This window comes from Thalassophryne amazonica, chromosome 8, assembly GCF_902500255.1.
Source record: "Thalassophryne amazonica chromosome 8, fThaAma1.1, whole genome shotgun sequence".
NCBI lineage: Eukaryota > Metazoa > Chordata > Actinopteri > Batrachoidiformes > Batrachoididae > Thalassophryne > Thalassophryne amazonica.
Genome location: NC_047110.1, coordinates 88,747,361 through 88,769,688, shown reverse-complemented (window position 1 = coordinate 88,769,688; position 22,328 = coordinate 88,747,361). Strand labels below are relative to the sequence as shown.

At 39.1% G+C, this 22,328-nt stretch overlaps 2 protein-coding genes across 5 annotated transcripts in view; both read left to right on the top strand.

Moving 5' to 3' along the window:
- The window catches only part of nup93 (nucleoporin 93), a 76,837-nt gene extending 67,626 nt beyond the window's left edge, over nt 1–9,211 (top strand). For 3 of the 4 annotated variants that reach the window (XM_034176936.1, XM_034176939.1, XM_034176940.1), the window contains 8 exons: nt 206–278; nt 2,266–2,310; nt 3,459–3,575; nt 3,719–3,837; nt 4,862–4,979; nt 5,167–5,250; nt 5,356–5,484; nt 8,853–9,211. In XM_034176936.1, the coding sequence (XP_034032827.1) occupies nt 206–278; nt 2,266–2,310; nt 3,459–3,575; nt 3,719–3,837; nt 4,862–4,979; nt 5,167–5,250; nt 5,356–5,484; nt 8,853–8,963 (796 nt within the window). In that variant the 3' untranslated portion in view covers nt 8,964–9,211. The remainder of the gene's footprint in view (nt 1–205; nt 279–2,265; nt 2,311–3,458; nt 3,576–3,718; nt 3,838–4,861; nt 4,980–5,166; nt 5,251–5,355; nt 5,485–8,852) is intronic. The other variant, XM_034176937.1, reaches the window with a different exon arrangement.
- A 9,644-nt stretch (nt 9,212–18,855) lies between these two features.
- zpd (zona pellucida glycoprotein d) lies at nt 18,856–22,328 on the top strand. The gene is made up of 7 exons (XM_034175519.1): nt 18,856–18,978; nt 19,845–20,053; nt 20,241–20,401; nt 20,535–20,649; nt 21,611–21,732; nt 21,802–21,979; nt 22,197–22,328. Exons 2-7 carry the CDS (start codon nt 19,862–19,864, stop codon nt 22,326–22,328), a joined length of 900 nt encoding a protein of 299 aa, XP_034031410.1. The 5' UTR covers nt 18,856–18,978; nt 19,845–19,861.

Genomic DNA, 22,328 nt, shown 5'->3' with positions numbered 1-22,328 from the left:
TTGAAAGAAGGTAAAATGTACCTTTTAAAGTGTTTGAGTATGATAAAAACATAAATGTGATACGTGTATAGAAAGTAGCTTATGCAAGCTTTGTGAAGTTGATGGAAGAGATGTGATGAACTGGAAGTACTGCTTATATCTAGCCTGTGCTGACATTCACCATGATGCCGGTTTTCTTTTATCCATGCTGTATGGGTTTCCGCAGCAAAGAGAAGGACAGCCAGGGAGAGAACATGTTCATGCGCTGTGTCAGTGAACTTGTTATTGAGAGCCGAGAGGTGAGTGAGCCTGAATTATTCAAGACACCTGCAGCGGATCTGTAGAGAAACGTTATTTTAGCCTTCTTCGGACACAATTTGTTTTATATTTTAGGCATGTCATTTGGTTGCAGAGTCACAAAATTCAGCATGTTGGAATATCTGTTTAGACAGTGCAGGTGAATTGACCAGAAACAATGAGGAAAATAAATAGGCCATTATGTTATGTTATCTTAGAGTGACTATCAGATCGTGCACATTTTAATCCTAATGGCATTAGAAGTCACGTTATTTATTCTGTATTTTTGCACAAAAAAACTGGTTGCTCGTGGAAAGACAAATGCTTTCATAATAGCCTCGTTAGCTTCATACTGTTCTGATCAACCAAATCCGTGACAGTAGGAAAACAATTACAAATCTGATCCATTGGAAAATTGTAATTATTTTCCAGATGACTGAGTGTGAGCTAACATGAAAGAAAGAGGTTGCAGCATTGTGATAAATGTTGCTGCTTTCTGTTTTGTTCTGCTGCTCCAGCTGTTCAAGTTCTTTGTTTACGTCTGTGCTGCCCCTGAGTTTCTTGCCAGATGCTAAAGATATTGAGACAGACATGACTAGAATTGTGCAGATGTCATTGTCCTGCTTCTGGTGGTGGCACATCATATAATTCAAATTTTTGCTCTTTTTGTATGAACTGTAATGAGCGAGTAGACTGATCAAGTGGTAAAAGTGGTGGCTCTGCTATAAAACTAGCACCTTTCCTGTGTGTAAGTCCAAAGTAACCCTGGTGTAGGAAGATCTCTGAGTAGCAGTGGCATCTGTGAATGCTCTATGCAAGTAATAGTCTCTATATATAGCCTTATTTGTTTATTCCATCAACGCTGTATACAGAGATGAAAAACATCCACTGAGTGCAGTCAGATTAGGCTTCAAAATACAAAAGGGTCATTTTGAAACAAGGTTATTCCCAGGAATCAAAACATGAAACAAAATAAACTGTAATAATAGAAGAATAACTGACAGAAAAAAGTACACTTCAACAACTTCCAATGAATGATCTGATAATACAGGGGGGAAAAGTATGCCTTACACTCTGCTGCGACTTGCATATTTTTTCCTCTTCAAGAGGCAATTTTTGAAAGGTGTGACTTATACACCGGAAAATACGGCATATAAAAATTTCCAAATGACATGCCTGATAACAGGAGGTATAATAATGTAATTTTACTATACATCAGCTGTAATAATGGTACTTAATTTGCATGGGATGAGAATTTTCAGTATAAATGGTAGATGTGAGTAGCTACTCACTAAACATAGTGTACACACCCCCACCACCCTTCAAAAGAAAAGAAAATGACTTTCTGTTTTTTTTTCTTTATCTATCTGATAGAACAGATCAGTCTCAACAGTTGCTCTCTATTATCCTCTTAAATTGTCCTTTGGCCTCAACCCCCCCTGCACAGAGCCGTGCAATGTACATGTCAAGTGTGTCCCATCCCACCGACTTTGTAGACTTTGTCCTGCTTTTATTTTCTATTTAAGATGAAAGTTGCGTGCGGATAATGCATACTTTTATATTATTCCCCTTTGTTGACTCTGTTGCTTCTAAACCCATATTATGTTTTTTTGTTGTTGTTGTTGTGTTTTGTTTTGTTTTTTGTTTTTTTTTGCCACTTGCTCCTGCCCGCAGGTTGGAGTTTTAACCTGTGGATTGTGTCCCATGGTACCCAATCCCAATGCAGCCATCTAGTGTTCAGTCTTTAAAATGACTGAAATCATACATTTATATGGGACTAAATTCACTGAAGAACTGATGGTGATTGCATTCCCCTACCCCCCCATGTGAAACTAATCCTGTCCAAATCAGGCTTTTAAAAACCTTTGCACATTTGCACGTTTATTATAAAAATAGAGCAAGAAGATGCAAGTGACCACTACAGTGGGTGATAGGTTATTTGAGTATAACATGTTTTAATATGGAATATTTGATTTTTGTGTCATTCAGTTTGATATGCTGTTGGGAAGATTGGAGAAGGATGGAAGCAGGAAGGTAGGTTTGTGTCTTTGATCAGTCTGCCTCTCACTCCTCTGGTTTGTTCTGTAGTTCTTTGTAGTTGAGATGCCCAAATGTCAGCTTTTGAAATTCCATCTCCCTAGACTTTGTGTGGGTTTTAAATCTTGCTTTCTGTCACTTCTTGACTCTTTTCCCAGCTCCCAGTGTGAGAGTTTAAATCTGTCATGGTCAGAAAGCTTTCCTTTCTCCAGCACGTCTCCTACATATTGTGAAGCTGTCTCTTCAGTCTGTCATGGATCAGAAAGCACTTAAAGAAATATTTTATTCTAGCTGTGCTTCTGAAGTGTCTCGACATTCGCCAGAGTGCCTGAGGCACACTGTTAAATGGAACATTTAAGCGAGGCCCCCCATATTTCACTTTGCTTTTTTAACATTTTCTTGTATGTCATCTGTTCAGTTCCACCTGTGTGACATTTTTGAGGTGTTTAACACCAGCTCTGTCACTAAGCAGTCATTCTGACATATTGCATGTAGACAGCTACCATGAGCTTTCCCATTAGCTGACTTTGGAGTTCTGCTTCCCTCTAGGCTGTGTCATACTTCATCAGCCAGTAGTCACAGTCCTCGCAGCTTATGATATGTGGATACTTGCAGATGAGTTCAGCAGTTTTCTCATCCTCATGATCCATTTTTTTTTTATTATTGTTGGTTGCGGCTTGTATGTGGCTGTGGATGAAATGTAATATTTTTCACACGCCTAGTAAAAAGAAAAAGTGGCTGTCAGACTGGCATATGTACAACTTACCATTCAAGGCATGACATTGGCGCACAGTCATCGAGGTGTCAAATTTACTTGTTTAGTGAGTGCTAGTACAGAGGGCATCTCTCTTTCAACGGTTCCAAATAAAATGTCGGCCTTATGGTAGTTATTGTAATGGAAAACCATTTCTGCAAAGTGCATTATTACTTCATAGATGTTCTGACCTTAAGTTAGGCTGAATCCAGTTTCTCAGTCATGGATAGCAATCAAATCAGTAAAGGATCTATCTAATTACTATGCAAAGCTCTTGTCCCAACAAACTCAGTTTCCAGCAACTAAAATGTGACTGTTCACAGCTAACCTCGGATCTAAACTATGCCTAAAGTTGCTTTGGATGAATGCTTGTTTTCTCACTCATCTCCAGCCTGGAGTCATAGATAAGTTTGCTGGGGACACCAGGGCTATCATCTGTAAGGTGGCTCAAGAAGCTGAGAACAAGGGCTTGTTTGAAGAAGCAGTCAAACTGTATGAGCTGGCAAAGGTGAGCAGCTTTCCCCTTCTGATCTTACTGCGCAGTTTTTCTGAATGTGCAGAGTTAATTCTGCAAGTTTTACTTTGTTTTCATGCCATACAAATGTACTGAATCATTTCGATTATTATTTTACCACCCTCTGGCACCTGTAGAACCCAGATAAGGTGTTGGAGTTGATGAACAGGTTGTTAAGTCCAGTTATTGCCCAGATCAGTGCTCCTCAGTCTAACAAGGAGAGGCTAAAAAACACTGCAGTGGCCATTGCTGAAAGGTAAGGACAGAAACATGCACATTATAGCAAAAATATTTGATGTAATCAGGATGTAGAGTTACGTTTGCCAGTTTTTATCCAATTTGTCTATATGCATTAATATGTACAACAGAATGTTTGAATATTTTGGCAGTGTCAACAGGTGTTAACACTCCGTCACACCTTGACGATTTAGCCAGCATATGCCAACCGTATTAAAATGCTGGCATACGTGGGCATTCATGTATTAAGTTTTGGGTAAGTTTTGTATAGATTAAGAGCACATTGAAGAACACTGATAAACGTATTATGCCGAGTACCTTGAAGAATTTTGGGCATGCACAATATATTAACACCATTCATATATGGAGTAAATATAAAGTCTTAATCTTATGTTAGTTTCAGTCGAATTCATCACAGCCTGGAGAAAACGTATCCACATAAAGCATCCTGGTTTTGGAAAACGACATCTGAAAATACTTTAATTCCTTGTTGCGGCTGAAGAAACATAGCGTTTTTAAACAAGTCCCTCTGTGGTTGGTGCATTTTTCACCCTGAACCAGAGAATGCTGGCTCTTAAAAGTTGAGTCACAGTGCCTCATTCATTCACGCCAGCGTTTACCACAGGCATCATTCGATTCTTCAACAGTCTGGATGCGATAAAAAATAAATCCTATGATCCACCAAGACTATAATAATATAATGTTAAATTACTCTGTTTTGCCTCCGTGTAGAGAAGAGACCCCGCACAACAGTGTACGCACGCGATGACATGCTCTCCAGTATTTACATGTTCCACCAGCCAAACAAAAGTGTTCTGTCAGCAGTGGGAACGCAATCCAAGCCACACGTAACTGTTCCGATACATATCATACATGCAGTACTGACCCAGACCACTCGGTGGAAACGGGGCTGTTGCCCGCATATGCCAGTGTTTTCACTACAGTCGGCATACGCTGGCTTAATTGTCAAGGTGTGACAGGTCCTTAAAATCAATGAGTTGGAAATTACAACCTCCTTGTCATTGGCAGTTTTTGTTTTGCAGGTATCGCTCTCAGGGTATAGCAGGAGAGAAGTCTGTCGATAGTACGTTCTACCTGCTGATAGACCTGATGACGTTCTTTGATGAGTACCATGCAGGTCACATTGATAGAGCGTATGATGTGAGTACACCAACGATATTAAAAAGCCTCCTTTTTCATGAGATGTTGCAGCAAATGAAATGACACCCTCTGATTTCTCATGTCATCCCGCAGCCCAACATTTTGATTACATTTGTTTATTATGTGACATTAGAATAAGGTTTATGTACCACTCCACTGTTAGTGTTCTGCTCTGTTTCCTTGTTAGGTGATGGAACATTTAAAGCTTCTTCCACTCAGTCAGGACAGTGTAGAGGAGAGAGTAGCTGCCTTCAGGAACTTCAGTGATGAGGTTTGGTCAAGTTCTGATATTCATGTTCTCTCAGGAAATGTGTTACTTGTTGTTTTGAAACTTTTTAATGTCATACAGTTTTATATGCTTCCTGTGTGTCTCCAGGTGCGTCACAATCTGTCTGAAGTACTTTTGGCCACAATGAACATACTGTTTACACAATACAAGCACCTGAAGGGTTCGCCTACAGGCACACCTGGACGCCCCCAGACGACCATAGAAGACAAAGACACGGTGAGAAGACAGATGGACCCAACTGTATCAGGAGATACATTAATGCAGTGCAGCAGGGTCAAAATATAGTTCCTGGACCATAGTTGAGTGTTGTTTGTGTGTTTTACCCTCGCCTTCATGGGTTTCCTCCAGGTTCCTGAAACAAATTTTTTATGGCATGTATTAATTTTTTTTTTTTTAATTTTGTTTTATTTTTTCATTTATTTATTTATTTATTTATTTGTCCTTGAAAATATGTAGATGTATCAGGAATGTCCTCTGGCATAATTGGATACAGGACAATATATGGATCTTTTTTAAAAACTGCAGAACAAGCAGGAGTAGTGAAAAGGTGTGTGTTGGGGAGGTGTAAAAAAAAAAGCACCCTTAATCTTGGTGTTTTCTATGACTTATGATCAGCATTCATTTATGCATATTACAAGGTTGTTTGTTAAGCCTTAAAATAAGGCCTTAATTATTAAAATGTCATAAATCAGCCTTTCAAAAGTATTAAAAATGGCATGATGTGTGAAGTGGGATTTTAATTCATGTTTTCTTTCAACTTTGCAATAAGAAATACCAAAATAATTTCCATTATCTTTTAATAATTTAGTGAAAGCTTCTTGTAAGGTGACACAAAGCAAGACAGCAGAACCAACAAATCCCTTTCATTTGTTGCCAGAATGCTCAAAGCAGAAACACTTGATTAAAAATAAACTAACTTGGGGAATTGTAAATTTAATGAAAATTAGGTTTTCAGGAAAGATTTTGCAACTTGGTTTCAACCAGTAACCAACTTCTATGTTGGAAGAAATATTTGGGCAGATTTTCTCCTTAGTCCTCAACCATTTGTTTTTAATGCACTCATTTGGAAGGTTTTAGCATTTAGACAAACATGCCGCAATGTACAGGGTGGTCCAAAAAAACCGGCCTATTTTCTTTTTGATCTCATTTTTACTCAGATGACATATTTTGAAAATTCTTTCACCAAACATTAGCAGAATGACGGAAGATTGTCCTTCAAATCTGATAGAAATTGAAACATTTTTGGTGGTCTGTCATTAATAGCTGATAATATGTTCTATCCAGGCTCCTCTTTGACAAATAACTGCAGCAACACGAACGTTGAAATTTTTGATGACTCGTCCAATCATGTCAACATAAGAAGGGAAATCAGGCACATACCAGCTGACATGGTTGGACGAGTCATCGAAAATTTCAACGTTCGTGTTGCTGCAGTTATTCATCAAAGAGGTGCCTGGACAGAACATATTAACATAATCTCCCATCATTCTGCTAATGTTTGGTGAAAGAATTTTCAAAATATCTCATCTGAGTAAAAAATGAGATCAAAAAGAAAATAGGGTGGTTTTTGTGGACCACCCTGTATTATGGGAAAAGTAGTTTCCTGACATGAGTGGTTGGTTGGTTGGTAACACACAACTTACTGAAAACAGTCCTTACATATTATTAAGGTCATTATTAAACACACAAATACTATGAATAAGTATTGTAGTATACTGAAACAATGACAATACTAAAATACATAATACTAAAGATTTTCATTTCCGGGGGCGGGGGAGGGGTAGTGAGTCTGAGTGTGGATATTTCTGAATAAAAGCTGTAAATAAAATACAAGCAGGTGTCCCAATACATTAAAAGTACATAACAGAGGAGAAACTGGTATATCTTAAAATCTGAAATATTAGCAGAGCACATTTAACAATTCTCTAAACCTGTGGTAGATCTTGGGCAATGAACCAGTTAACCAGTTTTGTTATGTGACTAAATCGTTCTGTAACGTGCAGATGTGTGCTTACAGGACTTACAGTGCATCCAGAAAGTATTATCACAATGCTTCGCTTTTTCCAGCTTTTATATTACAGTCTTATTCCAAAATGAATGCAATTCATTTTTTTCCTCAAAGTTCTACACATAATACTCCATAATGGCAATGTGAAAAAGTTTTTTAGATTTTTGTAAATTTATTTAAAAAAAATTTAAAAACTAAGAAATTAAAGGTACATAAGTAGTCAGTCTTTGTCAGGAAGCTCAAAATTGAGCTCAGGTGCATCCTGTTTCCATTGATTATCCTTGATGTTTTTACAGCTTAATTAGAGTCCACCTGGGGTAAAATCAGTTGATTGGACATGATTTGGAAAGACACACACCTGTCTACATATAAGGTCTCACAGTTGACAGTGGATGTCAGAACAAAACCAAGCATGAAATTAAAGGAATTGTCTGCAGGCCTCTGAGACAGGATTGTCTTGAGGCACAAATCTGGGGAAGGGTCCAGAAACATTTCTGCTGCTTTGAAGGTCCTAATGAGCACAGTGGCTTCCATCACCCGTAAATGGAAGGAGTTCGGATCCACCAGGACTCGTGCTAGAGCTGGGCGCCTGTCTAAACTGAGCGATCGAGGGAGAAGGGCCTTAGTCAGTGAGGTAACCAAGAACCAGATGATCACTCTGTCAGAGCTCCAGCATTCCTATGTGGAGAGAGGATAACCTTCCAGAAGGACAACCATCTCTGCAGCAATCCACCAATCAGGCCTGTATGGTAGAGCAGCGAGACAGAAGCCACCCCTTAGTAAAAGGCACATGGCAGCTTGCCTGGAGTTTGCCAAAAGGCACCTGAAGGACTCTCAGACCATGAGAAACAAAATTCTCTGGTCTGATGAGACAAAGACTGAACTCTGGTGTGAATGCCAGGTGTCATGTTTGGAGGAAGCCAGGCATCATCCCTGCAGTGAAGTACGGTGGTGGCAGCATCATGCTGTGGAGATGTGTTTCAGCAGCAGGAACTGGGAGACTAGTCAGGATGGAGGGAAAGATGGACGCAGCAATGTACAGAGACATCCTGGATGAAAACCTGTTCCAGAGTGCTCTTGACCTCAGACTGGTGCGACGGTTCATCTTTAAGCAGGCCAATGACTCTAAGCACACAGCCAAGATATCAAAGGAGTGACTTCAGGACAGCTCTGTGAATGTCCTTGAGTGGCCCAGCCAGAGACCAGACCTGAATCTGATTGAACATCTCTGGAGAGATCTGAAAATGTCTGTGCACCGACGCTCCTCATCAACCTGATGGAGCTTGAGAGGTGCTGAATTGTATTTTGTATTGAGCAAAGGCTGTGAATACTTGAGCACATTTGATTTCTTAGTTTTATTTTTAATAAATTTGCAAAAACAAACAAAAAAATTATGTTGGCTGTAACATAAAATTTGGAAAAAGTGAAGCACTGTGAATACTTTCCAGATGCACTAAGTCTGGTCGCACCAAAAGTCTTGTCGCACCAAAAGTCTTCACCAGATTGACTGTGTAGCAGTTTAAACACACTTTAGGATGTACAGAGTTAATTTATGGTGATGTGTGTGTGTTAACAGCAACTGCGCAGCCAGGCCCGAGCGCTGATCACCTTTGCTGGAATGATTCCATACAACATGGCCGGAGACACAAACGCCAGACTGGTGCAGATGGAATTAATGATGAACTGAGGAACTGATTCTCTCTCCCTCTTTCTTTCTTTCTGTTCATCACAACCTGAAACAAATCTTTTCACCTTCTCAGTCCCTTCTTGGCTATTGGGTAGGAAACTGGATCCATCCCCCTGTGTGTGAGCACGTGCCTCCTTATATTTCATGTCAGAAATTGTATTCATTGTCAGTTTGCTTTATTTTGCTCCCTTTCTCATTTTGTTGTTTCATATTTGTAACTTTCATAATTTGGAATAAAAAGTACATTTGCTTTTCAGTTTTCTTTGTTTTAAATCGTCTGTGTTGAGCAGATTGGCTTTGTGTGTTTTTATGTTCATTTTGTTTTGACATTCAAGTTTTGTTTCACATTTTTATTCCATTTTAACAAATGATTCAGTCAAGTGTCGAGGGACGACAACGCCTGAAAAAAATTGGTGCAGACATTTCCCCTCACAAATCTTTTAAATTGGATAGTTTTGCAGTTTTTATACTTCAGTATTTGATCCTTATAAAAGAATTTTAAAGCTCCATTCATCACTTTCACAGTTATGCACACTGAAAGGTCACAGTTTGAAATCTTGTCCATATCTTGGAAAACCTATGAGCAGCGATGAGCACGTTCACACTTTAAAATCATAATTGTGTATCGAGCTGCTACAAGCAGTTTAGAAACATTATTTTGAGCTGTGATCTGTTGTGTGTTTACAATCTGCCATAACTGGGTTTTGTAGACATTTCCCAGCCGCAGGCTGAGCTGCAGTATGTGTGGCACATGCTGTCCCTGCGCAGATGGTTGTTGGCTTGAAGTCCACTGCAAGCCTGCAGGGATAATTGTGTGTGTGTGTGTGTGTGTGTGTGTGTGTGTGTGTGTGTGTGTGTGTCTGTCTCAAAACTGAGATTTGAACAAGCAGCTTGTCTCATTCACCTCATTTATTTTAGAACGGTTCACACAGATTGCAGCTGAGTGTTTTCCTCTGGAGACAAAGCAAACATTTTAAGCAAAAATGATAAAGGAAACCGTTTAAAGGTGTCGCCCCCTTTGATTTTGCACTTGCATGTTTGCATAAGGCTAGATGTTTACTTTCGACCATGTGTAAAACAATAGTCTCCCCACTAACTCGTTCTGGTAAACCAAGTAAAAACGTAACTAACCTCAGGAATGAAAACTAGCACAGTAGACCTGTGTTTTCTTACCCGTCTACAACCCCTGGCAAACATTATGGAATCACCGGCCTCGGAGGATGTTCATTCAGTTGTTTAATTTTGTAGAAAAAAAGCAGATCACAGACATGACACAAAACTAAAGTCATTTCAAATGGCAACTTTCTGGCTTTAAGAAACACTATAAGAAATCAGGGATAAAAAATTGTGGCAGTCAGTAACGGTTACTTTTTTAGACCAAGCAGAGGGAAAAAAAATATGGAATCACTCAATTCTGAGGAAAAAATTATGGAATCATGAAAAACAAAAGAACACTCCAACACATAACTAGTATTTTGTTGCACCACCTCTGGCTTTTATAACAGCTTGCAGTCTCTGAGGCATGGACTTAATGAGTGACAAACAGTACTCTTCATCAATCTGGCTCCAACTTTCTCTGATTGCTGTTGCCAGATCAGCTTTGCAGGTTGGAGCCTTTTCATGGACCATTTTCTTCAACTTCCACCAAAGATTTTCAATTGGATTAAGATCCGGACTATTTTCAGGCCATGACATTGACCATGTGTGTCTTTTTGCAAGGAATGTTTTCACAGTTTTCGCTCTATGGCAAGATGCATTATCATCTTGAAAAATTATTTCATCATCCCCAAACATCCTTTCAATTGATGGGATAAGAAAAGTGTCCAAAATATCAACGTAAACTTGTGCATTTATTGATGATGTAATGACAGCCATCTCCCCAGTGCCTTTACCTGACATGCAGCCCCATATCATCAATAACTGGAAATTTACATGTTCTCTTCAGGCAGTCATCTTTATAAATCTCATTGGAACGGCACCAAACAAAAGTTCCAGCATCATCACCTTGCCCAATGCAGATTCGAGATTCATCACTGAATATGACTTTCATCCAGTCATCCACAGTCCACGATTGCTTTTCCTTAGCCCATTGTAACCTTGTTTTTTTTCTGTTTAGGTGTTAATGATGGCTTTCGTTTAGCTTTTCTGTATGTAAATCCCATTTCCTTTAGGCGGTTTCTTACAGTTCGGTCACAGACGTTGACTCCAGTTTCCTCCCATTCATTCCTCATTTGTTTTGTTGTGCATTTTCGATTTTTGAGACATATTGCTTTACGTTTTCTGTCTTGACGCTTTGATGTCTTCCTTGGTCTACCAGTATGTTTGCCTTTAACAACCTTCCCATGTTGTTTGTATTTGGTCCAGAGTTTAGACACAGCTGACTGTGAACAACCAACATGTTTTGCAACATTGCGTGATGATTTACCCTCTTAAGAGTTTGATAATCCTCTCCTTTGTTTCAGTTGACATCTCTCGTGTTGGAGCCATGATTCATGTCAGTCCACTTGGTGCAACAGCTCTCCAAGGTGTGATCACTCCTTTTTAGATGCAGACTAACGAGCAGATCTGATTTGATGCAGGTGTTAGTTTTGGGGATGAAAATTTACAGGGTGATTCCATAATTTATTCCTCAGAATTGAGTGAGTCCATATTTTTTTCCCTCTGCTTGGTCTAAAAAAGTAACCGTTACTGACTGCCACAATTTTTTTTCTTGATTTCTTATAGTGTTTCGTAAAGCCAGAAAGTTGCCATTTGAAATGACTTTAGTTTTGTGTCATGTCTTGTATCTGCTTTTTTTCTACAAAATTAAACAACTGAATGAACATCCTCCGAGGCCTGTGATTCCATAATTTTTGTCAGGGGTTGTATTATGCAAAATGGACTATGCAGGATACTAGTATGTCTAATGTCCAGCAAAACCTCTGTGAAATATGTCCAGATTTGATCCCACATTCTTCCCAAGACGGTCTCTGGTCACCTACGTTTACTATTTGTGTCCACTGCTTTCTTTTTGCTTCAGTTTAGATTTTTTTGTTTGTTTTTTTGTTTTGCTCTTTCAGCCAAAGTGAAGGTCTGCCATGCTTCTTGATTTCTGTGATGCCGACAATGTCCATATTTGTTAGTTGAGTGTCAGTAAGATGTCCATATGATCTGTGACTTTCTCCCAGAATGTTGCGGTGTTTTGCTACGGTATTTTGCTCCATGTGGGTCAAAAATCCTGAATTGTTTGCCATCGTAGTAAATGTTGATTATATTGTTGTTGCAAAATTGTGAAATCTTCAGGTAAATACTCAGGAACAAATTTATAGTAGTGGCAAAGAAAATCCTTTTCATGGCTCATGGTTTAAACAAAAAGAACAACCTTTAAACAACAAGGGGGGAAGAAGCGGAAGAAAATGAAATTATAAAAATCACAAGTTAAATAATGCAACTTAATTGCTAATTAGAATGCTTAGGTCCATCTTGTCATATACACATTCAGCATACAACAAAATGTATTCAGGTAGATTACCATCACTTTTTTCTTTTTTTTTGACATTTGAATAATATACAGAAGATTACAAATCTGCTTTTTTGGATTCTGTTCATAAGTCTTTGGCAAAATTCATACTATAAAATGTTTAGCGTATACGTTACATTATGCTTTCTCAGTATTAATGGTTTTAGTTTGACATGTGCATTGTAAACACAAGAATGTGTGAAATCAAGCTTTCACATTTCCTTCATAATTTTACAACAAAATTGCAAACCAATGTTCTTCAAGATAATTTAATTTTGAAATGTGTCACTTGTCTACAAACAATTCTTGGCTGTTTTCTTTGGTAACTGTGACAAGAATCAGCCTGAAACGCTGCGTCCCAGTCTGGCCTGAGAGAACACAGATGGAGGCTCATTCTGTTTTGGCAGGTCTTGTATTCTGTACAGGGAAGGTTTTTGCAGAGCAGAGCCACTTAGAGTTGGAAGCTGTACCATCTTAAAAAAAAAAAAAAACAAATCACCGGGCATATAATGACTTCAGATTAGCATAAGCATTGACCGTTATTAAGCCGCTTTATAACCCTCAGCTTTAGTGGAGTTTGTGTTTTTGAGGAATTTTAAGAATAAAAGCCATGTGGTCAAACTGGGAAGGATCATTGGCTTACAGATTTTATGCAGCAAGATGTTACAGCTGAAATTAAAACATCTAAATATTTGCGAATGTCAACATGTTTTACTACAAAAGGTTTGTTATACTAAAACTTTTATTAAAAATTTTGGATTTTTTTCTTCCCATCAGAAAATCTAATTTGAAATGCCTGAACACTTTTATTCTAACAAAAGATTATGTATGAATTTCATTTAAAACAAAAATCTGTAAACTTAGAAATCTTGTTTTCAGTTTGAAAAGTTGCGTTTGTTCTCATATTACAAGAGAGATGAAAGTTTTTGGAAATAAAGGTGAAAATTCATTACACATTCACAATTCTAGTAACAGGGTTTGAATCCTGATCAGGGCAAATCACCAAGAACAGCCATAAGTGTTACACTTGTGATACCACACAAAGCTGTGACCGCGGTTGCGTGTTGAAGTGCGCTTGAGCAAGACCTTAAACCCTGAAAACCCACTGGGGCACAAACCAGAAGGAGATGGAGAAATGTCTGTCCATTGCTGTAGTTATGTTTACACTCATTCATCTTCAACCGCTTACTCCAATTAAGGGTCACGGGGGGCTGGAGCCTATCCCAGCAGTCATAGGACGTGAGGTGGTGTACACCCTGAACAGGATGCCAGTCTACCGTACGGCCACCCACAGACAAACAAGTGCACACACACACACACCTACGGGTAATTTAAAGTTTCCAATCCACCTAACCTGCATGTCTGTGGATGTGGGAGGGAACCAACAGTACTAGTACTAACCACTAAGCCACTCTGCTGCCATTAGTTGTGTTTAGCAAAATTAAGATATTTAAAATGAATGACCTTATTATGAATTTTTGGGATCATGATAATCTGAACACACAGAAGTCATTGAAATGATGCATCAGTAATGGTTCAGAAAAGCTGTTTGACTGGATAGAAAAACCAGAGAATACTCATGTTTCTCCTGCTTTTATTCTATGAAAACTGTGGCGATGACAGAGATACTTCAGAATGATTTGGATTATGGTTGGTGGTGAACTGTTTCTACCCAAGCCTTCTGCTGCACCACCAGTAAATAATCATGTTCCCACCAAGAACAAAAATCTCTGAAACTGCCATGGTTGCCCTTTTCTTTGACATTGCACCTTTGTTCTGTTGAGAATGCTTGATTGTTTTAATGGTTCACAGTGGAATCTGCAGAGGTGCATGCTGTGAGTGGATAAGGCTTTCACACCTCTGTGGTCCACTGCTGTGCAAATCTCCATCCACAGATGGACCTGTGAGTGTGTTTCCAGCAGCTGAAGATCCAACGTGTCAGGTGTGTGTGCTGCAGCTGGTGTTGTGAATCAGGCCGATGACAGACACCTCCTAAAAGCCGGCTATTTCACAACACCAGGGTGGCACCGTACCACTGCCGGCAAGACAACAGAAACACGTTCCATTAGATTTTACAAGCCAAACAGCAGCAGTGTGCACGCTGGTAAGACTGTGTGAGCACTAAAGTATTTTGTTTTTTTTTTTTTCTTGAAGAATTTGATTTATCTGCTGACTATTAGTATTAATCCTAAACTACACGTTCTAGTCCCATATGAACATTAATCCCTTTAAATATATTTTAATATGTTGGAATTTTTTTTAAACTTGTGCCCACAGACTGATTTTATGTAGAACACTTGCAGTATTTTGTGTCCTGGTGCCCCCCCCGCAGCATCTGTGTGGTATCAGATGTCACAAGTTGTCAACGTGTTCCACATTTTGTAGATTTTAGCAGAAACATCTTTCATTTAGGGAATAACCCTGTTGTGTCTGATGATTTGTAGACGTTCATGCTGGTTATACGGTCACAAATCTGGTTAAAAACAAGTTTTACAGCGACACGTTAGCGGAGCCGGTAAAACGTATATTTGCTACCGTATAACAGCATGAACGTCTGCAAATCATCAGACACAAGGCGGTTATTCCCATTGTAATCCATTTCCATCGTTTGCATGGTTTATTTTTCTGTAGGTAATTTAGTCAGTGAGGCTTACCGTGAAACAGCATTGCTCCAACAGCGGTCAGGGCGTGGAGTAATCCATCAAAGGTGAAAATCCATCAAATGTGAAATGGTAATTCTGTATCAGAATTCACATCGCTACTTTCATAGCTTATACGCGACTTTCTCTTGCTCTCAGCTAGCAGCGCACAGCCGGTGTTCTAATTGTGCGTCTCGTCGCATAAAGCGACAGTTACGCATCCCGACAATATTGCGCATGCGTGCGCAGTTGCGTCCTTCGCATGCGCAGTTGTGCGGAGGACAGGAATGATATCTTAAGGGAGGTGATGGTCTAGTGGTTAAGGTGTTGGGCTTAAGTCCAGAAGATCATGGGTTCAAATCCCCACCTGACTGAAAAATCACTAAGGGCCTTTGGGCAAGATCCTTAATCCCCTATTGCTCCCGGTGTGTAGTGAGCGCCTTGTATGGCAGCACCCTGACATCGGGGTGAATGTGAGGCATAATTGTAAAGCGCTTTGAGCATCTGATGCAGATGGAAAAGCGCTATATAAAATGCAGTCCATTTACCATTTGTAGAACACTGGTCAGGGCGCGGTGTAATACATCCAAACATGAAACGGTCTAATATTTTGCCACTGTTACCCCAATATTATACAGTCTGAAATCTCACACGATTAACCAATCAGATTTGCAGAAAAAATGTAATTGGATTAGAATAACATTTACACTGTGCAGAGCCTCTGTAGCAAAACAGTTGATAATTGATTAGTGTGTTTCGTGCCTTTATTTGTTTTCTGCATGAGCCATTTTTATGGAATTTTATATCTGTTGTCACAGATCAAAAACACAAAAATTTTGGTGTTGAACTCGTCCATGATACTTATGATGCAGAGAATCTGGTCTTTTTTGCCCATAATTGAACTGAAATGCAGTTTGGTGAAGCTTGGTTGATGCTCTGTCTGTATGTTGGAAACATAAATAAATAAATAGTAAAAGCTTTTGTGAAGGATATTCCCCCCCCTCCATAAATAGTCTTTAAAATTATGGGTGGAACAGGTAAAGTCTGGGGACATGCACTGGTACTGTGCATCACCACAAACACCACACTAAGGAACCACCATGGGTCCTGGAAAGCAGTTATCTGTCTGCCACAACCAAGTGAAATGTGTGTGTCATTGACCTTCTGCAGTTGCTGGGGTCCTCAACACTGAGGGACCTGTGCTAGAATGTGCACAGAAAAAGGTGCCACTCCCTCACCATGCACATGGTACTACTACTGTAACTGTTTAACGGATGCCGTTCCAGAGGTACCCAAGGATCCTTTATAGAGATCAGTTACCAAAGACATGTAGTTGCCACCTTAGGGCACTGGTTAGAGTCCAAGTCTCACAACCATACAGGAAGCACCAAGATCCTAAAGACTTGGACCTTTACTCTCCTCCAAAGGTATCAGCACCTCTGTCCTGCAACCTCATGACCTCATGAGCGCTTCTCTGGTGTTTCCCGGTCTCAAAGGCAGAGGAGTTAGACACATGAATGTCTCTACAAGTTCAACACTTTCATCTCAAACAGATGCATTTGACGGCTGAATCCAGGATGTCATCAAAACCCTGGATCTTAGTCATGATCCAGGATAATCACAAACCCAGACACTCCAGTTCATCACTCAGCTTCTCAAGTGCTGCAATCAGAATTGATTCCACTAAGAATCCGTTAAAACAGTACTGTTTGACTTTATACAATGAACATGAACTCTTGCCCCAAATGAAATATGTATTTATCATAGAGGAAAATGTGTTTTAATCTTTCAGATCATCAGACACGGTCAGCATCAGGTCGTCCCACATCACTGAGGGTTATTGTCCACTTATTTAGGTTCTATTTGGCTTCCATCAGAAACAGATGGTCTCCTTGTACTAAAAACAGGAGAGGAGGATGATTGTATCTGGAACGATGGACTTCAGCCTCAGTGTGACAACTTGGCAGGAAATACTGTACAGTGACCCACTTATGACATTCTGTCGACGACACTTTTTTGTTTCAAAGCCCACTTACACACAAACCCCTTTTCTTTTTTTTTTTTACTATTCAAGCCTCACTCTGTGTCTTCATTGATTTAGTAAACATAGATGTGTTATACAATTATGCCCATGACCATGTTCACATTACTACCTGAAGTGACCTGAATCTTTTTTGCCTCTGTGTGCGTGTGTATGTGCACACTCTTGCTTGCATGCTCAGATTTGTTTGCATGGGATGAACAAATCCCTTAACCTGTAGCTAGGATGCTTTCATTACTGTTTTATTATTATTATTATTATTATTATTATTATTGTTATTACTACTACTACTACTACTACTATTATCTTTAGGATTATACAAAAACTGTCACATTTTTGTAAAATTTAGTGGCAGGTTGGAGCATGCACCAACAAGATGCCAATTAAATTTAGTAGCAGATCCAGGAATTTTTATATATATATATGCACATATACTACATACACATACTCATACATACACATACATATATACATACACACACACATATACACACATACCTACACATACACACATATATATTTTTTTTTTCCAGGACATATTTACATAAATCAGTCCATGTGTGCATTAGAACACACTGCAGGGATTATATTTCTTAGCTGGTCTGGGAATGGCTTGGGGATCTTCCAGGAAGAGTTAGAGGACCTAGCCAAATATAGGGAAGTGTGGATTGAGCTGCTTGGTCCACTGTCACTGTGACCCAGACCTCGATAAGCAGCAGAAAATGAATGAAAGAATTACATAGAACTTTAAGGAAACAATCAGGGATATTTGTATCGATATTACATATGAATTTGTCTAAATTTTGTAGAGCAGATCCAGAACTTCAAAACGCGTGGGTTAAAAAAAAAAAAAATCCTTTTTAGTAGGCCGGTGATCTTATCTCAATCACTGTATGATAACAAATAAATAAAAAAATGCTTCATAAAAGACTGGACTCTCTATGTGCCCTTTTATTTTCAGTTATTTGTTTTTGGTTTACGTTTTTCTTCGACAGACAGACTCCTCATCTGTCTGTCGAAGTCATTACTGTGTGATATCCACCACAAAAAAAGGACTGAAAATGTAATTATCCTCAGGTTACAGTAAAACTGACATAATAAACTAAAATAAAATGTGTTAAAAATGGGGAAGGGGAAAAATAAATTTCTTCTTGCATACTCTTTTTTTTTCGGGGCTGTAAACCTGCTTGCCCGTAATGCGCTCAGTCACCGCTAGGGGGCGAGGCGACAGCAGGACAGGTGTTGATAATTAGAAAGCAGCACGTGTTGAACGTGTGACAACAAACTGGAGACACAAGGCGTCGCGTTTGATCGAAACTGTCATATTTAAAACCTGATTTTTTTGTTTTGTTTTGTAATGAAGAAAAGAGCAATGTCCCTGTTGAACTTCAAGGTGGGTACATGTTTTGCAACTGGCTGGAATTGGATCTCCCACCCCCTGACATTTTAAGTAGAAACTCGCATCTACTTGAGTAAAGTGCTCATTTACTTATACTACAGTCTGGGTTGAAACTGAACGGTCTGATGTGAATAATGCATGTTTTTTGTTTTTTTTTTGGGTTTTTTTTTAACAGTAAAATGAAATTTGATTTTTTTTTTTTTTTTTAAAGCAGTTACAGGTGTGGCTGGTGTTTGTTCTTCGTGTCATGAGTGTCATGGGTAAGAAAATGTCTAAAATCATCATTAAAGAAAAAAGAAGCCCCTCTTAAGTACCTGTCACATTTATAGGAGTCTGCAATGTTGAACATTGCATCAATCCTTCAAGGTGTATTCTATCCAAAGACCAAGGAAGTTGCAAGTGTGCCACTGGGTATTATTCAGACCGATGTGACAAAGGTAAGTGCTACCAGTGATAACTCGGGCTGTTTAAAGAGCTGCCGTAAAAAAAAAAAAATTAGACTTGTTTATGATGACATTCTCACTCTTAACTATGGAGAGCAGACATGGGGCCAAATACAAAAGTATTTGTATTTGAAAATACCTAAATACATTTTTCGGAGTATTTGTATTTCTATTTTCTGATTTTGAATTCAAAGTATTTGTATTTCAAATACATCGCCGATCCCAAGTATTTCCAAATACTTTTACAAATACTTTTTCAAATACTTTTCAGACTTGGGAATCTCTGTGACACTGTGTTGAGACACACCAGAAAACTATAAGCTCCGCGTTATTGTGATTGAGATACAACAATACAATATGCTGAGACGAGAAGATATGACATTTTATTATTGTTTTGTGATATGGTGGATACAAAAGGATGCAGTATTGATGGAAACAGAATATATATTGTGATAGTTTGATTATTGCCTGTGATATTATAATAGTGAATTTGTGATAAAACATTCAATCCTTTACTTATCAATAGTATTTGGTCATGCTATTTTCACAATAAATTGTCACCGGTTTATCAGTTTTTGTGTTGATTTGTTTATAGTTCATAGAAAGTATTTGTATTTGAAATACTCAAAATCTAAAGTATTTGTATTTGAAAAAGTACAAAGTATTTGTATTTGGAATTCGAAAATCTAAAGTATTTGTATTTAAATACAATGCAAATTATTTGACCCCATGTCTGATGGTGAGATAAGCTTGAAGTTTCCTACAAGTTCTGGTGGAAACTACTCATGAAATGAGCTGTTACTGTACAATTGTCCAGAGGTAAGTCTAATGGAAACTGAGTTCCCTTCTTGTTTTTTTAGATGCACATATAAAAGTCATGTGTGGCAAAGACTATATAGCAATCAGAGTGCTTGAAGACTTCTTCAAATATTATGGTGTGCCTCTGGAATCCTTACACTTGCCCAACAATTCCTGTCGAGCCCAGAGGGAAGTCATTGATGGTATTCCCTACTACATGTCCAGGATATCCAAAGACAAGTATTTAAGCTGCGGAGGCCAGCCGCTGAAGGTGCAGTTTCAGCGTTCCACATATTTAGTCAAACTGGCACATAATTTTAAAGTTCTTCTAAAGCCTAGCCACAAAATATCTACTCCTGGTCCATGGCTTATACTGGTTTAAATGGTCATGGTTAATCTGTGAATGTCTGAAGGTAAACTATTTTATTGTGAACATGTTTTCACATTTTCTCCTGCAGAAAAACTTGACTCACATCTCATATTCTCTGAGCCTCCAATCAGACCCTCAGGAAATCAATAAAACCATCATCAGACAGCCAATCATAAAGATGGAATACACGTGCATCTATCCTTATGTCAGAACAGTCAGCCTGCCTTTCCCAGTCATTCCAGTTTCAAGGTAAAACTGTGTGTGTGTGTGTGTGTGTGTGTGTGTGTGTGTGTGTGTGTGTGTGTGTGTGTGTGTGTGTGTGTGTGTGTGTGTGTGTGTGAGGTGTATACTGTTTGATCACTCTTCTCTTGTGCATGTGTAGTGAGACAGTGATGCGTGTAGAGGAACATGATGTCACAATACAGATGCAGCTTTACACAGACTACACCTACACGGAGTCCTACACTGCCACCCCCACCATTGCACTCGGAGACAAGGTATAGATGAATACTTCCAACAAAATCTTCAATAAATTTCTCTTGTATTAATTACATAATGCTTAAAGGTGCAAAATGTTGTCGCTGGCAGTGATCCTAAAGCATGAATTTCAATGGAAATTTGATAATATAATCTGTGGAAATGTCTCAAACTGGGCTGAAAGATGCAGAATTTGATCCCTACAAAACACAGGATTTCAGAGACGCCACCTACTGGAGTCTGACTTTTCAATCAAATCCTGCACTTTCTGGAACCAGATTAGGTTACAGGTTACTTTCGTAGCAAAGGCTGGTAGCTGTTTACAGTTGGGTAGACTGGGACAATGCGGATGAATTGTCTTGTCAAAGGACATAGACTCGAAGAACACCTGGAAATGACTGTTGTGGTCTATGTAGGCCAATCGCTGTTCCACATAGCCACCAGGTAGAAGTTGTGCTGTCAATATGTTGTAGTTTCCCCCTGTTCTTTATGTAACTTACTGCCCCTTACAAAGATCCACAATGTGGGCGTTACAGTGGGTGTGGTTTAGTTTATATGTTACTGGCTCTCACAGATAGGGGAGCCCTCCCTGTATCTGAAACTTGCACATGTGTGATGGAAGTGAAACTTAACTCATATTTTTAAACTTTAAACCAGATCTCAGAGACTTCCAAACAAATAACAAAGGCAAATACTTGATCACTAACATAAAATAAGGAATTAGCACATACTATTTAACAATATAGAACTAGATTCAATTCCCACCCTCACCACCCATTTGTGTCCTTGGATAAGAAACTTTGAGCTGTATTGTCCACCTAGCTGGAAATGAGTGCCAGCCCTGGTTGGGTAACTACCTGTGATGGATTGGTGCTCAATTCATGGGGAGTTGTAGACTTTCATCTGCTTTACACCATGTTTATGTTTAGAAGCACCACTGAGCTGTCTTTTAGAACTTTGTATTTCTCCATTTTATACCAGGTGTATGTGGAGGTGACAGAACCTGCAGATTTCTTCCTGGTTCGTTTGAATGACTGTTGGGCCACACAGTCTTCCAAACCGACTGACACTGATGGATTGGTTCACTACCTGATTAGGAACGGGTGAGCATGCACAGAGAAATAACTTGGTGTTAAACACTTCATTTCAATGCCTTCCGTCACTCCTCTCAGGTGCACGAGTGACCACTCTGTTACCTTTAACGTGACCTCGGGGACGTCTACAAACGGGGAAAGTTCCACCGTTCGCTACAACTTCAACATGTTCCGTTTCACAGTGAAGCCTCATGACGTTTATCTACACTGCACCGTCCAGCTCTGTGATCCAGACGACAATGCATCTTGTAAACCTGTAAGCTTCTTTTTTCCTGTGTAAACTGCTCTTATCCAGTTGTACTTTGATATGTGGCAATTTGTTCTGTTTAATCTGATTTTGCAGAATAAAGTGCATTTATGTTTTCCTCCGAGAAGTCCAGATTTTGAAGCAAAACCAAATATCCTTGCTAGTAGGCAACTTTCTGGAATTTATATAATTGAGAGTGTTTAATTTATAGTGTTATCTTCTCTAGATCTGTAATTCCATCAGTAAGAGAGCAGCCATAATGGTGGACCAAACCCAAGGCCTCCTATCATATGGACCCATCAGGGTGGAGATGCCACAGAAACCTCAGTCCAGTAAGGCCCTCAAGTGCAGCTTTTAA

Excerpts from the sequence above, each read along its gene's own strand:
- zpd (XM_034175519.1), top strand. The coding sequence starts at position 19,862 with ATGTGTGGCAAAGACTATATAGCAATCAGAGTGCTTGAAGACTTCTTC. Across the intron at positions 20,054-20,240 it reads GCGGAGGCCAGCCGCTGAAG|AAAAACTTGACTCACATCTC; the intron begins GTGCAGTTTCAG and ends TTTCTCCTGCAG. Across the intron at positions 20,402-20,534 it reads CCAGTCATTCCAGTTTCAAG|TGAGACAGTGATGCGTGTAG; the intron begins GTAAAACTGTGT and ends GTGCATGTGTAG.